Here is a 17,384-nt window from a genome sequence, read left to right as displayed (position 1 = left end):
ACTGGGCTTATGAGTCTGTTAGTAGACATCAGTTTATTTAGACTGAGACTCAGAGTGGGATTAAAGGGCCCTGTCGTGATCGTGCTTCCATTTCACGGAAATTGCGGGTGTGATTTTGCCGTGCTTCTTCTGTAGAACCTCTGGTGTTGGCTTTTAGTTTCTTCTATAGAATCCCAGGCATTGGTCTTTATTTGTCGGTGACTGGCAGCATGGCTTCTGGTGTTGGTTGTGCCCAGTCATTTCGGGAGTCTCTGTAGTCGGTGTCCCTAGCTGTGCTGGCTGAGGTTTTAGCTAGACTTTTTTCTCGTTGGTTTTCTTTCACAGACTGGTCATGATCCTGCTTGTGGTTTGGGCGCTCTGGTAACCTTGCGTCTTTTTCATTTACTTACAGAAATCAGAAAATATTTGGCCTAGTGGTCGCGCCGAATGCCTGTCAGGAACAGATCCAAGCAGAGGGACTTGCTTTGGCTTATGAGTTTGGTCACAGTCAACTGTCTCGGTGTTTCCACAGTTGCCATGAGCATAGCAGTGACAGAGTGGTGTGGTAGAGCAGAGCTGTGCACCAAATGACAGAGAGGAAGCAGACAGAGGGACAGAGAGTCTGGGGACAAGAGGCCTCCCCTGCATTACCTCTATAGTAACCTTGTTCCTTGAGCTGGGCCACATCGACAGCTTGCAGAACTAGGCCACGTCGACAGTTTGCAGAACTCCAAAAAGGTGCCACTTTCTGGAGACCAAGGGCTCAGCCTGTGAGCCTCTGAGAGACATGGTTAAGATTCTTTGCTGAGGCGGTGTTGCCCTGTGCATCATGGGATGCCGAACACCAGAGTCCTTTATCGTGGAGTCCTGTAAACTGCCTGCTTTCTGTTACCTGCAACCGTTGGCCTCACAACTGTCTTGCTCTGCTGCCGTTTATGGTAGAGCAGGAGGAGTGGGCCCGTGTGGTATGGTTTTCTTAGCCTGCATGTTTATAAGCTACAGGGTCGGAAGCTCTGTATGTATAGTAAAGGGTGTGGTGGCAGGACCTGTTGGGCATAGTGTTTACCTTGCTTGTTGAGCAGACGGGAAGTGACGGCATGTATCAGAAGAGGGTCCATAGGTTTCGTTTTGAGTCACACCAATGTTTCATAAAACACTCCAGTGCCCCCTACCCGCCACCTGGGGTCTGGCTTCTCCAGCCTCCTGTGTTAGTCCATGGAAAGTCCTCATAAAGTTGTGTGTTGAAGTTGGGCCCAGGGAAGGTTTGGGACCTGCTGTTGCATCAGAAGGCAGCAGGCACAACCGTTGAGGGTCTAGTGGGGGCAGATATGACGTCCTTGAAAGGGACAGTAGAGCATGGACTCTGAATTTTTATTTTTATCTGTATACGTGCCGACGTCACAGTGGATGATATTAAAACATTTCCGATAGTAACATCGCTTCACTGACTGAAATGAATTCCCCGTCCTGTTTCAGTTTTCAAGGCATCTTTCTGGGTTTAAAGTGGGTGGCTCTCTCCTGTCGGGTTTTCAAAGGTCATTGGTTTGTTTTCAGAACATTTAAACTACAGAACTCAAAGTCACGACACGACACCACACGAAGCATGAAACAGATCGCTCCAAATACAGTCCATTCGTAGCAGCCACACTCACCGTCTTCCGTAGCCACCGCTGCCAGGGTCTCTGGAGTCCCTTTCATCTTGCAAAACAAGAACTCTGTAGGCATTAGAGACCCCACTCCCCTCTCCACTCCACCCTGGTCCCTAGCAACCACCCTCCTAATTTCCAGCTCTATGAACTGGACCGCTCTCTGAGCGCCTGATTTAACGGATTCCTGGAGCAGTTGGCCTTTCACAGCTGGTTTATATCACTTTGAGTAATGAAGAAGGTCGGGACTCCACAGGCCTCAGTTCTGGATTGAAAAAGGACAATGCAGCCAGATCATCTGTGTTGAGGACGCGTCTTCTGCTCCTTAGAGACTAAGGGAAGGGTTTCAGAAATTCTTCCCGGTCTGCTCCCGACTCTGAGAGAGCAGAGTCTTACCTGTTTTCCTGTCTCACCTCCTCCTCTGCACTCCCTCCCCCCAGGGACTCATTAGTAGCAAACAGTTGTTTTCTCTGTCCCCATCTCCTGGATGCCACAGATGTTGGTCTACAGCCGCCTGGTGTGCTTCTCTTTCCACCCAAATGAGTAGGGAAATGTAGGGTTTGGAAGAAGTGACTTGAAAATGGCCGTGCTCCCATAGTGGGCAAGCTGTGCTGGCCCCGTCTCTTCACAGCCTCGTTGTTTTTCACTGGAAAGGTTAGGGGTCGGTGCTTCTGAGGAGTTGGTCCGAGGCACAGTGTACATTACTTAGACGGCATGGCCTTCCGTCCATCGTTCCTTTCCTCGTTTGGCAGAAGGAATGCTACCTACGGATTTATTACTTACAGGAGTCATCAAGGCTTCAAAAGTGGCTCTGGGGGACAGGCATGAGTGAGGGAACTACTTTTGCAATATTAAAAGTCTGCATTGTTGTTTATGGTTTACGATTGGTGACCAGCCACGTGCTCCAGGGTGATACTTGGGTAAACACACAACCTTAGGGTGAAAAGTAAAATCGCATTCATGCACACAGACACACAGACACACAGACACACACACACACACACACACACACACACACACACACACACACACACACAGACCCATACACATTTATGCACACATATACATACACTGTTCCTGCACACAAAGAGAGAGGGAGATAAACACATGCACACACATACATTCACACAGCATATACTCACATGCACACACACATACATACACACATGCACACACAGAGAGGCAAACACATGCACACACAGTACACATGCACACAATATATTCATACAGCACACACTCACATGCACACATACACAGAGACACCCAAACACATGTGCACCACACATACATACACACATGCACACACAGAGAGGCAAATACATACTCACACAGTACATTCACATTCACACATACAGAGAGATACTTATACATATGCACATATACATACAAACACACATGCATACACAGAGAGGCAAACACATTCACACACAGTACACATGCACACATACATTTACACAGCACACACTCACATGCACACACAGCACACACTCACATGCACATGCAGCATACATGTGCGCACACGAACACACACACACACACACACACACACACACACACACACACACACACACTCATGTTTCCCTGTGCATGTTTGGAGGTCAGAGTACAGTTTCCGGGACTCTGCTCTCTTCCGTTGTCTGGGTTCCAGGGATTACTTACTCAGCTCCTCAGGTTTGGATACAGCTGCTTTACCCACAAGCCACTTCTCAGGCCCCGTGTTTTGCTTTTCCCTGATTTCCACAGTAAAATCGTGTGCCGTTATGTGCCATGGCAATTCTGGGGTGTCTCATTGCTCTCTCCAGTTGCTCTTTTGGCCTGAAAGAGGGCAGATGATGAACAAATACTAAAACTTTTAGTCCAGAGTGCTTGTGTGTGCAGTTGTTACAGGGGAGTCGGCTGCTTTGGGTTCTCAGGTGGATTTTCATTATTAAACATGCCGTTTTCAGAAGATATGAGTTATAATCACATTTTGTAGTTTCGTGTTTGAGAGACAAAAAAAAAAAAAAAAAACCATGGACGGAATTCTGAGAGGACAGTAGCAGCTTGTCTTCTTGTCCCTCCCTGAGAAGCGCGCTGCACTTCTGTTCCCACCAACGTTGTCTTTTGGGGATTTTCACACTGTTTTCTACGAACTCATCTTTGCTACCATTGCTGTGGCCTCTCCTTCTCCCTCTACCCTGTCGTGAGGCTTCTCTTCAAACATAGGAGTTGGGGCAGAAGGGAGTGTGTGAGAGGTCTTTCCGTTTTCTTGTGGAGCTGTCCTTCTGCTTGGGACAGACTGCCGTGAAGTGCACACCTCATCTCTTCCCGTGCTGTTATCCGTGGAGCTGGTTAAGTTGTGCAGCTTTCCCTGTTCTGATGACTCTTACTCGCCAAAGCACGTCTTACTTCATACTTGGGTTTTCTAAAACGTTCCCCAGTACCAAGGACACTCGAGAGGCATCTAGCATCTTTTCCAACACCCCGTGGGTGTTGACCCTGGTTGTCCGTACCTTGACCTGGGCTCCCAAGGCTTCAGAGAGTGCGACCTCAGAGACCCATGGTGGCTTTGAGCAAACCCAGTCTCTGTCCTGGAAGTGGGGGAGGTGAGGGAATGTGGAGGCTTCAGGTGAATTTGACCCTCTGAGACCTTTATGTGTGCCTGACTCTCAGCATGACCTCAGAACATGGATCTCAGGGGCCTCGCCAAAAGGGGGGTCAGATGGGGTCACATGGTAATGCTATGCTTGGATATGTGCATAGCCACACAGCCAGACAGACGTGGCTAGTCAGCCTGTGCCTTAGCTGTGGCCTGTGAGAGAAGTGGGGTGAAAGGAAAACCATTGGTACCTTGTGCAGGTGAATATTGCGTCCTTCAGAGCTGGAGAGATTTGCTAGCCATGGACAGTCAGATAAAACAAAACCTAAGGTGAAGAGAAACCCTAAGGTGCCAGACTCTCAGATGACAGAGAGTGGCAGGCTATTGGTTTTATCTATGGTTTTCCATTTCCTCAAACCAGTGTCCCTTTCCAGAATGAGAGGGGACAAGACTGGCCTGGGGCAGCCATTCTCCTATGATGCTCACATTGCAGAAGGATATTGGGCAGCCCCTGCAGCTTCCCCTTGAAAAACAGTGTCACTGGTTTTAGATTGTGCATTCAAGCAGAGGACGTGAGGCCATTACTTAGCATCTCCAGCCAATGACACCGGAAGGATCCAGGCGGCGCTCTGCTTCAGTGAGCTAAGCATGCCCTTCGTAACTGCCTAACCCAGCAGTGCCCCATTTACCTGGAAGCCACCTTAGCTGACAGACTGGGGTGGGGTCATGACCTCTGCACTCTGAAAGTCCCTCAGGGGTTTACGAGCTGCCCTGCCATGACCCAGTGGTCCCAAAAGAATAGGGAGTCATGGGGACCAGTGTGCTAAATCTGAAGGACTGCCGTCAGCCTGGTGACAAGGGACAAGAGAGAAAAATAGATGGAGGAATCCAAACACAGAGGCGTGAGGCACTCTGGGAGGGTCCTCACACCAAGGGTCGTTGACACTGGCAAGAGTTGAGTCCATGAGGAATCTGCAGTGTGACCAGGAGGTGTTCACACCTCTGTTTTGGCAGGACTGTTAGACAGGGGGTCTTTAGAAGGTTTCTGCAAAAGTGGCGGCCAGATGGATACTTCATTAGTTATGTGTCTCCTGCTGCAGCAGAGTACCTGGGTACAGTAATATAAGGAAGAAAGGAAGGTTAGAGAGTGGAGTCTGCCATGAAGGGATGGCTTGGTGACGTGGGTGACCTGAGGCGCATGGCACCAGCGTCAGGGATCAGGGAGAGATGAGTGAGGACGCTCAGTCAGGATTCTCCTTTTTATGAATCCCCGGCCGCAGACTGTAGGATGGTGCCACTCAGTTGGAAGGTGTCCTGCGTTAGTTACCCTAACCCAGATAATCTATCACGGGCAAGCCCAGATGTTTCCCTAAGCAGTTCCAAATCCTACCAATCAAGACTAGTCCTCACAGACACCGAGAGGGAAAGCACATCCCAGCAGTCTACAAAAACCACTGGAAGGGAAGGACACTTCCCCTACCCCCTTACTACTTATGTTGGTAAGTAGCGTCCATGGACAGAAGCTTAGGTTCTGTGTTTCCTATTTACTGCTAAAAGTAATCCAGGATAGGAAAAATAGTTTAACAAATGAATGGGAGATACTGTTTGCTTTTTAGTTATACTTTAAATTTATTTTTATTCATATTGTATCTACTTGTCTGTATGTTACCTCATGCGTGCGACTGCCCTCGGAGGCCAGAAGAGGGCATCATGTCCTTCAGAACTGGCCGTATAGACGGTTATGGGCCGTCCCAGGAACTGAAACTTGGTCTTCTGCAAGAGCAGCTGGTGCTCCTGATGTGTGTGTGTGTGTGTGTGTGTGTGTGTGTGTGTGTGTGTGTGCCACCACTCACAGGTAGTTAGAGGACAGCAGGAGTCCATTCTCTCTTCTGCCGTATGTGTCCTGGTGATTGAACACAGGTCCTCGGACTTGGGTGTTAAGAGTCCATGCCCACTGAGGCATCTCCTGGGCACACTCACTGCTTCTTACCAGCCCTGACCAGGAAGTATCTAAGCATAGTCTTTCCCCCAGTGCTGGGATCAAATCAAAGCCTGCATGAGATCAGCTGACGCTGTCTCTCAGAGCCATTGCCTCAGCCTCAGTTACTTTGTTACTATTTCTCACCTGTTCTCTGGGATTTTGACAGGATTGCAAGGACAATCTTCCATAGCAAGCTCATGTTGTTCTTTAGATTGTAAATTACAGAAATAAGAACATAGTTTTATAATACCAGACACTCCAGAGACCAATGCAGTGTGTTGTCACAAGTTCAAGGCCAATCTGGGCAGCTTGGTCTCAAAATAAAAAGTAGAATGAGGGTTTAGGAATGCAAGTCAGCAATAGAGAGACTGCCTAGCCTGTGTGAGGTTCATGGTCTGAACCCTCGTCTTCCCCAACCCCTTACTGTAAATTGATAGACTTTTTTTTTAAAATTTCAAATGCTGTATATTTTCAAGTCTAGAATACTTTTCTGTTCTTTTCTATGATGTCCATTTCTCTCCTAAAATCATCAATCTATCCATTTGTCCTGATGATGCTTTTCTTTAGCATGCTTTTTGTAACATGATTACAGCAGTTCTTTTGTATTCCTTGGCTAATTCCACAAGCTTCTTTCTATTGGCACTCACCTCTGTGACTTGGGTCACTGTTTCTTTCTTTCTCCTTTGCCTGTTGTAATAATCTCTCTACCATGTTGAGCGGGGAGGTGCTGCACTGTAGGGAGTCTGGATTACAGGGTGCTGGTTTCTGTCTCTGAGGTTGGTCCTACCAGAATGGTTTTGTCTATCTCTGTGTATCTCAGCTGCAAGGCATCTGTTTCCATTCCGAGCTCAGTCCAAGGACCCGGCCAACTCTGTAGACAGATCTTTATCACCAATGCATGGTCTTCCTAGCATTGAATGGCTGAGGCGGTCAGGAAGAACCTTCGCTCTGTCTGGGCGAATCCTGGTGTTTCGTAACCATTCTGACCTCATACTCCTACTCTGGCCCTCAGCTCGACCCCTGGACAGTGGAGGCCTTGGCAAAGAGCCGTTGGTAAATCCCCACAGAAAATCCCAGGTCTAGCCTCTGTGGCTGTGAACCACAAACTCCACGTGCCTCTGCCATCCAGAGCGGGCATCTTTTTTCGTTGGTTTGGGAAATGCACTTTTCTGCTGGGCAGAAAGCCAGGTGAGTCCCAGCCAGCCCTGCGTTTCCTTCCCTCAGGGCTCATAGTCCTACAGTCAGAGCCTGGGGACAGCTGCTTCCTGTGTCGTCCAAGCCTATGGCTATTTACTGGCAGGCAAGGCCAGCAGACCGGCACCAGTGAATTACACTCTGGCCAGAGTCTGCCAGTTGTGCCTGTGACTGTCCCTCTCACTGATAATATTAAAGGCCTGTCACTTTATTATTTTTTTTTTTAATCTCACTGTAGTGAGACAGGTTTTTAAAAGCGAAACAAAACATACTAATTTTTGGACTGATAGCACAGTTCTGGTAACTTCTGACACAGCCGGTGCGTGTGAAGCCCCACAGCACGGCTTTCCTTCCCCACAGTACAGATATGCTAGGTTGTCAGGTAGCCCTGCACGAGAGAGGGTCTGTGTCTCACACGGATGGTCACTGGGGGCGGGTCTCAACACTGTGCGCCCTCTGACCCCAGTGGTGCCGAGGAGACATGTTGGTGCCGATGTTCTGACTTTTGTTTTCTGTTTACTCTTTATGAGCAGTTTAGCATTAGAGTACGGTATGCCTCTTTTGAGCTTCATTTCATTCTTTATTCGTTCAGTTTTTTTTTTTTTTTTAGGGTCTGTTTTTATAGCTCTGTCTGGCCTCTAACTCAACCCTCCGTCTTTTACCTATAGAATACTGAGATTGCAGGCATGGGGACCACATGTGGTCGTCATCTTACTTTAACTATTAGAATTAGGTATCAAGGCTGGCTGTGATGCCTCATGCCTTTAATCCCAGTGTTTGGAAAGCTGAGGCAGGTGGATCTTTGTGAGTTCAAGGTCAGCCTGTCTACCCTAGACACTGTCTCAAAATAGTATAAACAAACAAACAAGCAAATAAATAAAACTAAATATCAAATACCCATTCTTAAAATATGCAGTGTATTTTCTGCATGCATGATTGACACTTGTTTCATTACAAACATAGGTGCTAAAAATATTTTCACACAGCATCAGTGGCCAAAGTCACTGAGTTCTGTTTCTTTCTGTGGCACCTGGTATTCTCTTGGTGATATATAGGCTGCTGCTGTTTTTCTTTCTCTAGACATGGCCTCATATATATATATATATATATATATATATATATATATATATATATATATATACATGTGCATGTGTACATGTGTGTGTGCATGCGTGTGTGTCTGTGTCTGAGTGTGTATGTGTCTGAGTGTGTGTCTGTCTGAGTGTGTGTGTGAATGTGTGTGTGAGTGTGTGTGTGTCTGAGTGTGTCTGTGGGTGTGTCTGTGAGTGTGTGTGTTAATGTGTGTGTGTCTGTGTCTGAGTGAGTGAGTGTGTGTGTGTATGTGTGTGTGTGTTTTCCTTTCAGAAATGGGAAGGGGCTTGAGGTTGTATTTTAGCCTCAAGGAGGGAGAGAGAATTAAACAGAAAATGATACAATATGAACCAAATTTTATTAGACTTTTTTCTTGAGTATAGTTTTTTCTCATATAACATATTCTAGTGATATTTTCCTCTCCTCCTGTACCTCCCAGTTCCTTCCCATCTCCCCTCACACCCATAGCCACCCTCCTTTTGTCTCTCATTAGAAAACAAACAGGATGCTAAGGTGCGATGTTAATACAAAGCAAACACTGGAGTAGAACAGAACAAAGGAAAAGAACCAAGAAAAGGCACAAGAAAAGGATAAAGACACAGAGACCCATTGGTTTACACACTCAGGAATCCTATAGAAACAACACCAGAAGCCATTTAACACACACACACACACACACACACACACACACACACACACACACACACACACAACCTGTAGGGTTAAGAAGAAAAGAGAAAAGATAAACAAAACAAAATCCCCAGCACAATGAGACAAGAACCCTCCAGAGATGTGGTTGAGTTCCGTTCCTGTTGGCCACCCTGTTGGCCACGTGACCTGCCCTGAAGAGTGGTTTGTTTGCCCAGCGAGACTCCCTAGAAGAAAACTGCATTTTCAGTGACAAGTGGTTCAATTGGAGATTGCCCTGGACTAGGGATGGGGCTGTGTGTCTGCTTCTCTCAGCTCTAGACCCTGTCTCGCACAGACCTGTGCAGGCCCCAGGCTCTCATGTAGTTTAAGTCTAACATCTTTATTTCATTTTTTGGAAACATCAAATATGCATCCAATGTTTCTTTATTGTATCCACCTCAGACCCCTACCCACTCTTCCTCCAGCTCCTCCCAGATCCAGTCCCACCTTTCCCAACTCCATGTCCTCGATCGTGTTTTCCTGTGGCCGATAGGCGGCATCCACTAGAGTTTGTCTTCTCTCTCTCTTGCCTTGCTGGTCTGCACCTTGTTCTGCAGCCTAGGCTGGCCCTGGACTTTCCGTGATCCTCCTGCCTCCAGGTGTCAGAATTCCAGGCAGGCGCCGCATCACTGGGCCCTCTGATGGTTGGTAACCCGTGTTGCATGTGTGTCTTAGTGTTGTTTGTATCTGGTTCACCTTTGTCTTTACACAACTGCCGGGCAGTTACTGGTCACTTTGGTGTCTACCGCAGTCTCTTCCTTTTCTCTTCATCTGGGAATGTGGTGCACTCCAGCGTAAAGGCAAAAACAAGGGCTGGAGAGATGGCTCAGCGGTTAAGACCGCTGACCGATCTTCCAGAGGTCCTGCAAGACCATCTTCACTGTCCCAGGTTCCCTTCAGCCTTTAGCTACTTGTGTCTCCCCTCCAAGTCAGCTTTAGGTCTCTCTACTTAGCCACCCCATCTCTCTCTCCTCTGTACTTCCCACAAGCTGGTCCTTAACCCATGGCCGCCTTCCTTTGCACCCTGAAGCTGTTCCTTGCCCTGTGTTCCTCTGCCCACCGTGCTGGAGATGAGACTCTCCCCAGTGTCTGTCCACTGCACTGCACCTCATGGTGAGTCACAGGTGCTCCTGCACAGGGCTCTGCACTCACAAAGTGTGGCTGACCAATTGTGGGGCCTCCGGGGCCTCCGGGTCCTGTCCCTGGCAGATACTTAGTAAAGGGGCACTGTTTTCCTTTCCCTTGTGACTCTCTGAGACAAGCAAGGGCCCTTTGCCGTATTCCGAAGGCGGAAGCCATGACCACGTGTACTTAAGCAATATCTGACCGGGAATTAATAGCAGATTCAGTGTTTGTAATCCAAATCCTGCGGTTTTCTCTCACCATGTCCCTACTGAACTGATGCAGAGTTACTTTGTAGGCTATGGCGTGTCCACTGACATACATGGGGCCTGTGGTCTTCACCATGAAAACGAGCTGATTTTCTCCTGCTCCCTTTACCTCCGTTGCTGTCCTTGAAGATACTGCCGTCGGTGCCAGCCATCAGGCCTGTTGGCGTGGCTTTTACACCACAGAAGACCCCATGTTTCTCTTGTTCCTATGCTGGGTAGAGCGTTATGACAGGGTATGATTCTCCACTCTGTTCATTTATTCCAGGCTCTCCGGCTAAGTAACTCGGCCATGGGGAAGACAACCACGGGCCAGATAGTCAACCTGCTGTCCAACGACGTGAACAAGTTTGACCAGGTACGTTCCATGTCTGTTGGTTCCTGCCCTAATTTTCCCCCTCTCTAATCCGCCGGGATGTGAGGGTTCGGGTGTAGACTAGGATTTTCCCGAAGTTGTAACGTGGGCGCTTGAAAGCCACGTCACAGTTCTGCGCACGCGGCATGGGTGTGGTAAGGTTCGTTGATCCTGTAGAGCCTGGCTTTGTTTTTCTGATGTCGCCTGTAGCACACAGTAGGTTGGCAGAGAGCAATATTCCTCCCCATCTTGGTCCATGCGATGGTGGTCTCGAGGGGCTGCCCCCTTGTAATCTTCAGCGCACGACAGTGAAGCAGCCAGCTGGTTGCCTTTCTTCTTTCCTAAAGGACCCAAGTAATGGAGGGCAGGAGTGAGCAGTACAGCGCCCTCCGTGTGGTTCCTGGCACATAGGAGCGGTTTGACAAGGCATGCTAACTAGAGTTTACGGCTCTCTTGCCCGCACCTGTTTATGCTCTCTGTCTTTGTTAATGTCTTAATTGCTGTGAACAGAAACTATGACCAATGTACGTTTTATAAAGGACAACATTTAATTGGGGCTGGCTTACTGGTTCAGAGGTTCAGTCCCTTATCATCAAGGCAGGAGCATGGCAGCATCCAGGTAGTCATGGGGCTGAGGGAGCTGAGAGTTCTGCATCTTCAACCGAAGGAAGCCAGGAACAGACTGAACATCCCCAGGCAGCTAGGAGGAGGGTCTCCAAGCCCACCCCACAGTGACACACTTCCTCCAACAAGGCCACACCTACTCCAACAAAGCCACACCCACTCCAATAAAGCCACACCTCCTCCAACAAGGCCATGCCCACTCCAACCAAGCCACACCCACTCCAACAAAGCCACACCTTATAATAGTGCCACTCCCTGGGCCGAGCACATGCAAACCATCACACTCCCCTTATGGATCGATCATTCTAGCTTCAGGTCAGATCAACCCAGCGACCGTTCCCCCTTTTCAGATGTTCATTCATCAAACATAAACCTCCCCCTATTTAGACTTGGGGTAAACAAGATATTCATCCTGAAGAAGTTCTTCCTGTCCAGAGTTTCACCGCGGATGCAAAAGCATCAGGGTGTGGTAGGCTCCATAGCTCTTCTGGGGAGACCCAGGGAGATGTGGTTCACTTATACAGCAGAGGGCGGGCGTTCTGGGCACTGCTTCTCCAGCACTCGAGGAATTAAAGATTCGCATCGTCCCTGAGGTAGCACAGTCCACCCGTCCTATGATGGGGCCCACGGTCTGTACCGTTCATTGCACAAGTGTCGCATCCGCAGTGGATGCCTGTGACTCTGCCTCGGCAGGGTTGAACCCGCTGAGACCCGATTCTGTTGGCGTTCTTGTCTTCTCGTTTGGAGCGTAGCGTAGCGTTGCTGGCATGTGCGCCTACTGGTCTTGTTTTGTTTGCGGTCCTAAACTGTGTGGGTTTTGTATCTGCAGGTGACCATCTTCTTGCACTTCCTGTGGGCGGGGCCGCTGCAAGCCATAGGGGTAACCATCCTTCTCTGGGTGGAAATCGGAATCTCCTGTCTGGCGGGCCTGGCCATTCTGGTTATTCTGCTGCCTCTGCAAAGCTGCATCGGGAAACTGTTCTCGTCACTGCGGTAAGTCACTGCTGGACTGAAACCACATCCCGCTTGGTAGCCACCAGTCCCCTCGCACCCGAGACTGCTGCCCAGAACAAAATAGAAACTTGTTCTATTTTCTGCTCTGCGTATGTTGCCGGCTCTTCAGGCTTAGGTGGCGGCCACTCTAGCCCTAAGGGGAGGGCTGGTCGTGGAAGGGGAAAGGTGAAGGTAATGGCTGCTCTCTAGTGGCCTTCAGTGTAGCCACATAAAGAGCGAGCCTCCTTGCTGTGGGTTACGTACATAGATGTTGTTAAACATTCAGTGATGGTAAGCACAGTTATTTTGTTTGTATATTTTATTCTGTTCGTCTGTCCATCCATCCATCCATCCATCCATCCATCCATCCATCCATCTGTCCATCCATCCATCCGTCTGTTCGTCTGTCTGTCCCTCAGTCCATCCATCCATCCATCCATCCATCCATCCATCCATCCATCCATCCTTCCATCCATCTGTTGGTCTGTCTGTCCCTCAGTCCGTCCATCCATCCATCCATCCATCCATCCATCCATCCATCCATCCCTCCGTCCATTGTATATCACGGGGACAATGCCACAGTGCACATACGGAGGTCAGAGGACAGGTGGTAGAAACCCTCTTGGGGTCCCAGTGCCAATGTTTTATAGATTCTCCCACATTGCACGTTACAAAGCCGCTCACATATGCACACACGTATGCATGCCTTGTTTCTACTCCAATATTTCCATTGAATTACAAGCTCTCAGGGCGTGGGGCCAACCTTATCAGAAACACGGCTGCTAACATAAAGTGGCCATGACCTGAAGCAGGGACCAGGGGTCAATCTCTATCGAGGCCTCTGGACGAGGGCAGAGATGCCTCACTGTTTGACGGCATCAGGCTCTTTCCCTCCTAGTCTGTGCTCTGCGTGGTTTCCTCCATGTTGAGTGCCCTCTGCCTTCTTGGCTAGGGAGACCCCGTTCTAATGCTCCTGACACGTGGAGGATGTTTGCTCACCCTTTTCCAGCACGATGGGCAAGCCTCCCTGCTCCACAGCCTTTCTGATCCCGTCTCTCTCCACCTCTGTCAGCTGTGTCCTGCCAGACCTGGGTGTTTCATTGCCTTCCTCTCCCCCGTGGGTGACCCTCAATATATCAGAATCACTTTGGGGTTTTCCTCCGCGAACATTCAGAATGCTCCATAATACTCAGAGTTGGCGGAAGTGGCTGTCTGCCCGCTTGGCCTTCTCTGTGTGCTGCACGTAGGACAAACTCAAGCCACAGGAGCTGAGGAGCTGCAGGACCACCTTTGACTCTGGGTCTCTGCCTGTGCCTGTGATTGACACACAAAGGTTGGCTGCCTTCGCTGCAGCTCAACTGTCCCATCTGTCCCCGCTCAGGAGTAAAACAGCGGCTTTCACGGATGCCAGGATCCGGACCATGAATGAAGTGATAACGGGCATGAGGATAATAAAGATGTACGCGTGGGAGAAGTCATTCGCCGACCTCATAACCAATCTGAGAAAGTGAGTCTTGGGAGGCTGTACCGTGCTGTGCATTTCCCTAATTTTACCAAATGCTCTCTTTTGTCCCCCTGATAACTCACCTCGGATATCGTCATCTGCGTGCGGCAGACGTGTAAAGTGTAGTGATCTGGGACGACGTCGTTTTAACCTGGGCTTCTGTGCACCATTATTCCCAGGCCAAAACTGCATTTCTCCTTCTCCTGCTGTACGTGCCTGTCTCTGTCTGTCTTTCTCGCTCTCGTTTCGGTTCTGATGGTGCAGGGGATCGAACCCAGGGATTCACATGTTCTAGACAAGTATCATGTTACACGCCACTCAGCCGCGTGTCCGGCCTGCAGGTGTGCACTTCTTGCTGATGATAAGGTGGAGTTCGAAATGTTTCTGAGTGCTTCAGATTCTCTATAAACAATGCTTCCAAGATAAAGAATTTGAGAAAATTATACTTAGTAAAGGTCTACTTAATGTCCGTGCACATTGAGAAGGTGGTGAGGACTGGGTTATCACCTCGTGGAGCCTGACTTGATGCCTGGGTACCACTCACTCTAGATAGTAATGGAGATATTTTTTTCCGTTTGTTCTGAACATTTGAGTTTTTTATCTTTTTCATTCTGGTGCAGGTACTTCATAACCTGGTGTAGCTCTGGACGTCTGTGACCTCTGTATCTGAAATGCCCTCCCTATGTAGAGACCTTCTCTGCCCTTTGTCTCTGGCTTCTCCCAAGCACACCAGTCCCCACCTCGTCACACTTCCCCACGCCCCATGAATCCCTTTCTGTCTAGAATTACGGGGGTTGGGTGGGGAATTATTATTTTTAGGGGTACAGTCCTCTCCTGAGCTCCTGGAGGGGGGAGAGCTGTGTCTCATCCACCCTTTGGTCACGTCTGAGGTTCCTGGCCCAGGACTTAACCTGCACGTATGCTGGTTGAAAGCATTTGTTTGAGCCCTTGATGAAATCAACTCAGAGTGACCCACACTGTCACCCTGTGCCTCTAGCCTCCTTTGACTGAGCAAGGAAAGAGGTTTCTTGGTGTCCTGTGTGGTTTCCTGAAGCTGCACCCGTGCAGTGAGCTAGCAACCATTGCTGTGACGTTACCGAGCATTTCAAAATGGTTTATTATGTGTGTGCACATTCACATGTGTGTACGAATGTGTGCACATGCGTATGCATGCGTGCGGAGGCCAGAGGCACTGCCTCAGGAGCCACCCACCTTATTTTTCTGAGACAGGCTTTCTTGCCGGGAACTTGGGTGGTTGAGCTAGGCTGGTAGCCACTGAGCTGCAAGCCCTGCCTGCCTCAGTCTCCCCAGTGCTAGAGGTCACTTTGAGTAGATTTTATCATGAAGATGGACAAACGCTTTCTATTAGCATACTTAATGAAGGTCAGTCCCGGGCCTCCCTCTGTCTCTCTGAGGGGCAGAGTCCTTCCTGCCCAAAAGGAATCCCACTTACCTCAGGCCTCGACTCAGTCCCTGCCTTTGTTGTCCAGTGAGTCTAAAACAGTAGTTCTCAATCTATGGATCAAGTGGACTTTGACACAGTCCTCTCTGTGAACCCAGCAACTTGCTGGAGGAGAGAATAGTGTTGTTGTTGTAAAAATATAAAAAATAAAATGCTGTCTTTTACCCGCTCTAGATCCAGCACCACAGCACCCCAAGATACCTGGTCAATATCTTAATCTCAGTCGGCAAAGCCTCTCACCCGCTTTGCTCTATCCCATATCACACTGCCGAAGGCCTCTCTCTGAGCCTGGCAGCGATCTCTCTACCCATCCAGTTCCCAAGGCAGGCTGCCACCATGGCAGAAATATACATTCTAATTCCGTGGCCGCTCAGTGTCCCTAGCCACCGTACACTCTCTTACACTTAGATCGCTACAAGAAAGAACCCACAACACAATGACTTTCGATCCGATTGATAAGATACAATTGCCCACCTAAACATACAAAGCCCTGTACACATCCACCCCTTAAGAACATTCATAACAACCCGTCAAGGTACTGCATGGGATCTTAACGTCAACCTCCATGTTGTCTCTCCGGGGCTACTCTCCTGTTGTCTCCTCCTCCCTTCTCCTCTTCCCTCCTGCCCATTCTTAATTCTTGTCCAATGACAGGCCTCATTCTATCCTGTACCAGCCCTCACCTGTAGCTTACAAATTAAATGGGAGAAGGTTCTAATGAGGTGGTCACCTGGGTCCTGAGTAGTGACTAGGCAGCAGTCCTTGGGGCAGCGGAATTAGCATCAAAGTACAGATAACTACAGGGCAAACCACGACAGAATAGCATCCCTAAAACTATAGTTTCTCCCACAAGACCTTAGGCAGGAAAATCTGCACAGAGCTTCCTGGGGCATGGAGAAATATAGACTTGTGCATACACCTGGTCTTTATGTGGATCCTATGATCCAACTAAGGGTTTCATGCTCTCCTGGAAACTCTTTGTAGGCTGAGCCATCTCTCCTGTCCCCAAGGCAGTTTATCTTGATGTGTGTGTGTGTGCTGTTTAACAGGGCCCTCATGTGTGTGACATCCGTGTTGACTTTATGTGGAAAAAAAACCTGTTTTTCTCTCTTCCAGGAAGGAAATTTCTAAGATTCTGGGCAGCTCCTACCTCAGAGGGATGAACATGGCGTCGTTTTTCATTGCAAACAAAGTCATCCTGTTCGTGACCTTCACCACCTATGTGCTGCTTGGCAATAAGATTACAGCTAGCCACGTGTTCGTGGCCATGACTCTGTATGGTGCTGTCCGGTTGACAGTTACCCTCTTCTTCCCATCAGCCATTGAGAGAGTGTCAGAGGCCGTCGTCAGCGTTCGGAGGATCAAGGTTCGTGTATGGCACAATTTTAAAGTTGGAGATATCCTTTGAGTCAAATGATGATGATGCTGTCTTTCACTTGCTGCCACTGCATCTCTGGCGAATTTAATCCTGTGTACACCAAACTGTTGACTAAGCGGTGTATGCGTGTCCTGGTCTTAGGTACAGTGTGCTAAAAGTCCAGAATAATTCCTGGTCTTTCGTGGGCACAATACAAATACCAACAGCCCAGGGCTCTTGATACATAATGTTGACTGACAACTTTTATTTTCTAGATCAATGGTTCTCAACCTGCCTAATGCTAGACTCTTCAGTATAGTTCCTCATGTTGTGGGCTCCCCCAACCATAACAATGTTTTTATGACTACTCCATAGCTGTAATTTTACTAGTTTACAAATTGTAATGTAAGTATCTGGTATGCCAATGGTCTTAAGTGACCCAAAGGGGAATTGACTCATAAACAGAGAACTGACGCTCTAGACTACAGGACAAGTGGTCAGGGACTGACTGAGTTCAGGCCCGAGTTGAATGACGTTCTTA

General features: G+C 48.7%; 1 protein-coding gene across 4 annotated transcripts in view; it reads left to right on the top strand.

The window, feature by feature from the left end:
• Abcc4 (ATP binding cassette subfamily C member 4) overlaps positions 1-17,384 on the top strand; it is a 234,972-nt gene that overhangs the window by 66,038 nt on the left and 151,550 nt on the right. For all 4 annotated transcript variants that reach the window (XM_087584853.1, XM_087584855.1, XM_087584854.1 and 1 more), the window contains 4 exon segments: positions 10,817-10,906; positions 12,357-12,520; positions 13,902-14,027; positions 16,603-16,852. In XM_087584853.1, coding sequence (XP_087440979.1) covers positions 10,817-10,906; positions 12,357-12,520; positions 13,902-14,027; positions 16,603-16,852 — 630 coding nt within the window.

This window comes from Rattus norvegicus, chromosome 15, assembly GCF_021556685.1.
Source record: "Rattus norvegicus strain SHRSP/BbbUtx chromosome 15, alternate assembly SHRSP_T2T, whole genome shotgun sequence".
In the NCBI taxonomy this organism is placed as follows: Eukaryota; Metazoa; Chordata; class Mammalia; order Rodentia; family Muridae; genus Rattus; species Rattus norvegicus.
Note: the sequence above shows the minus strand (reverse complement) of the source record. Positions and strands in the feature narration are given on the sequence as shown.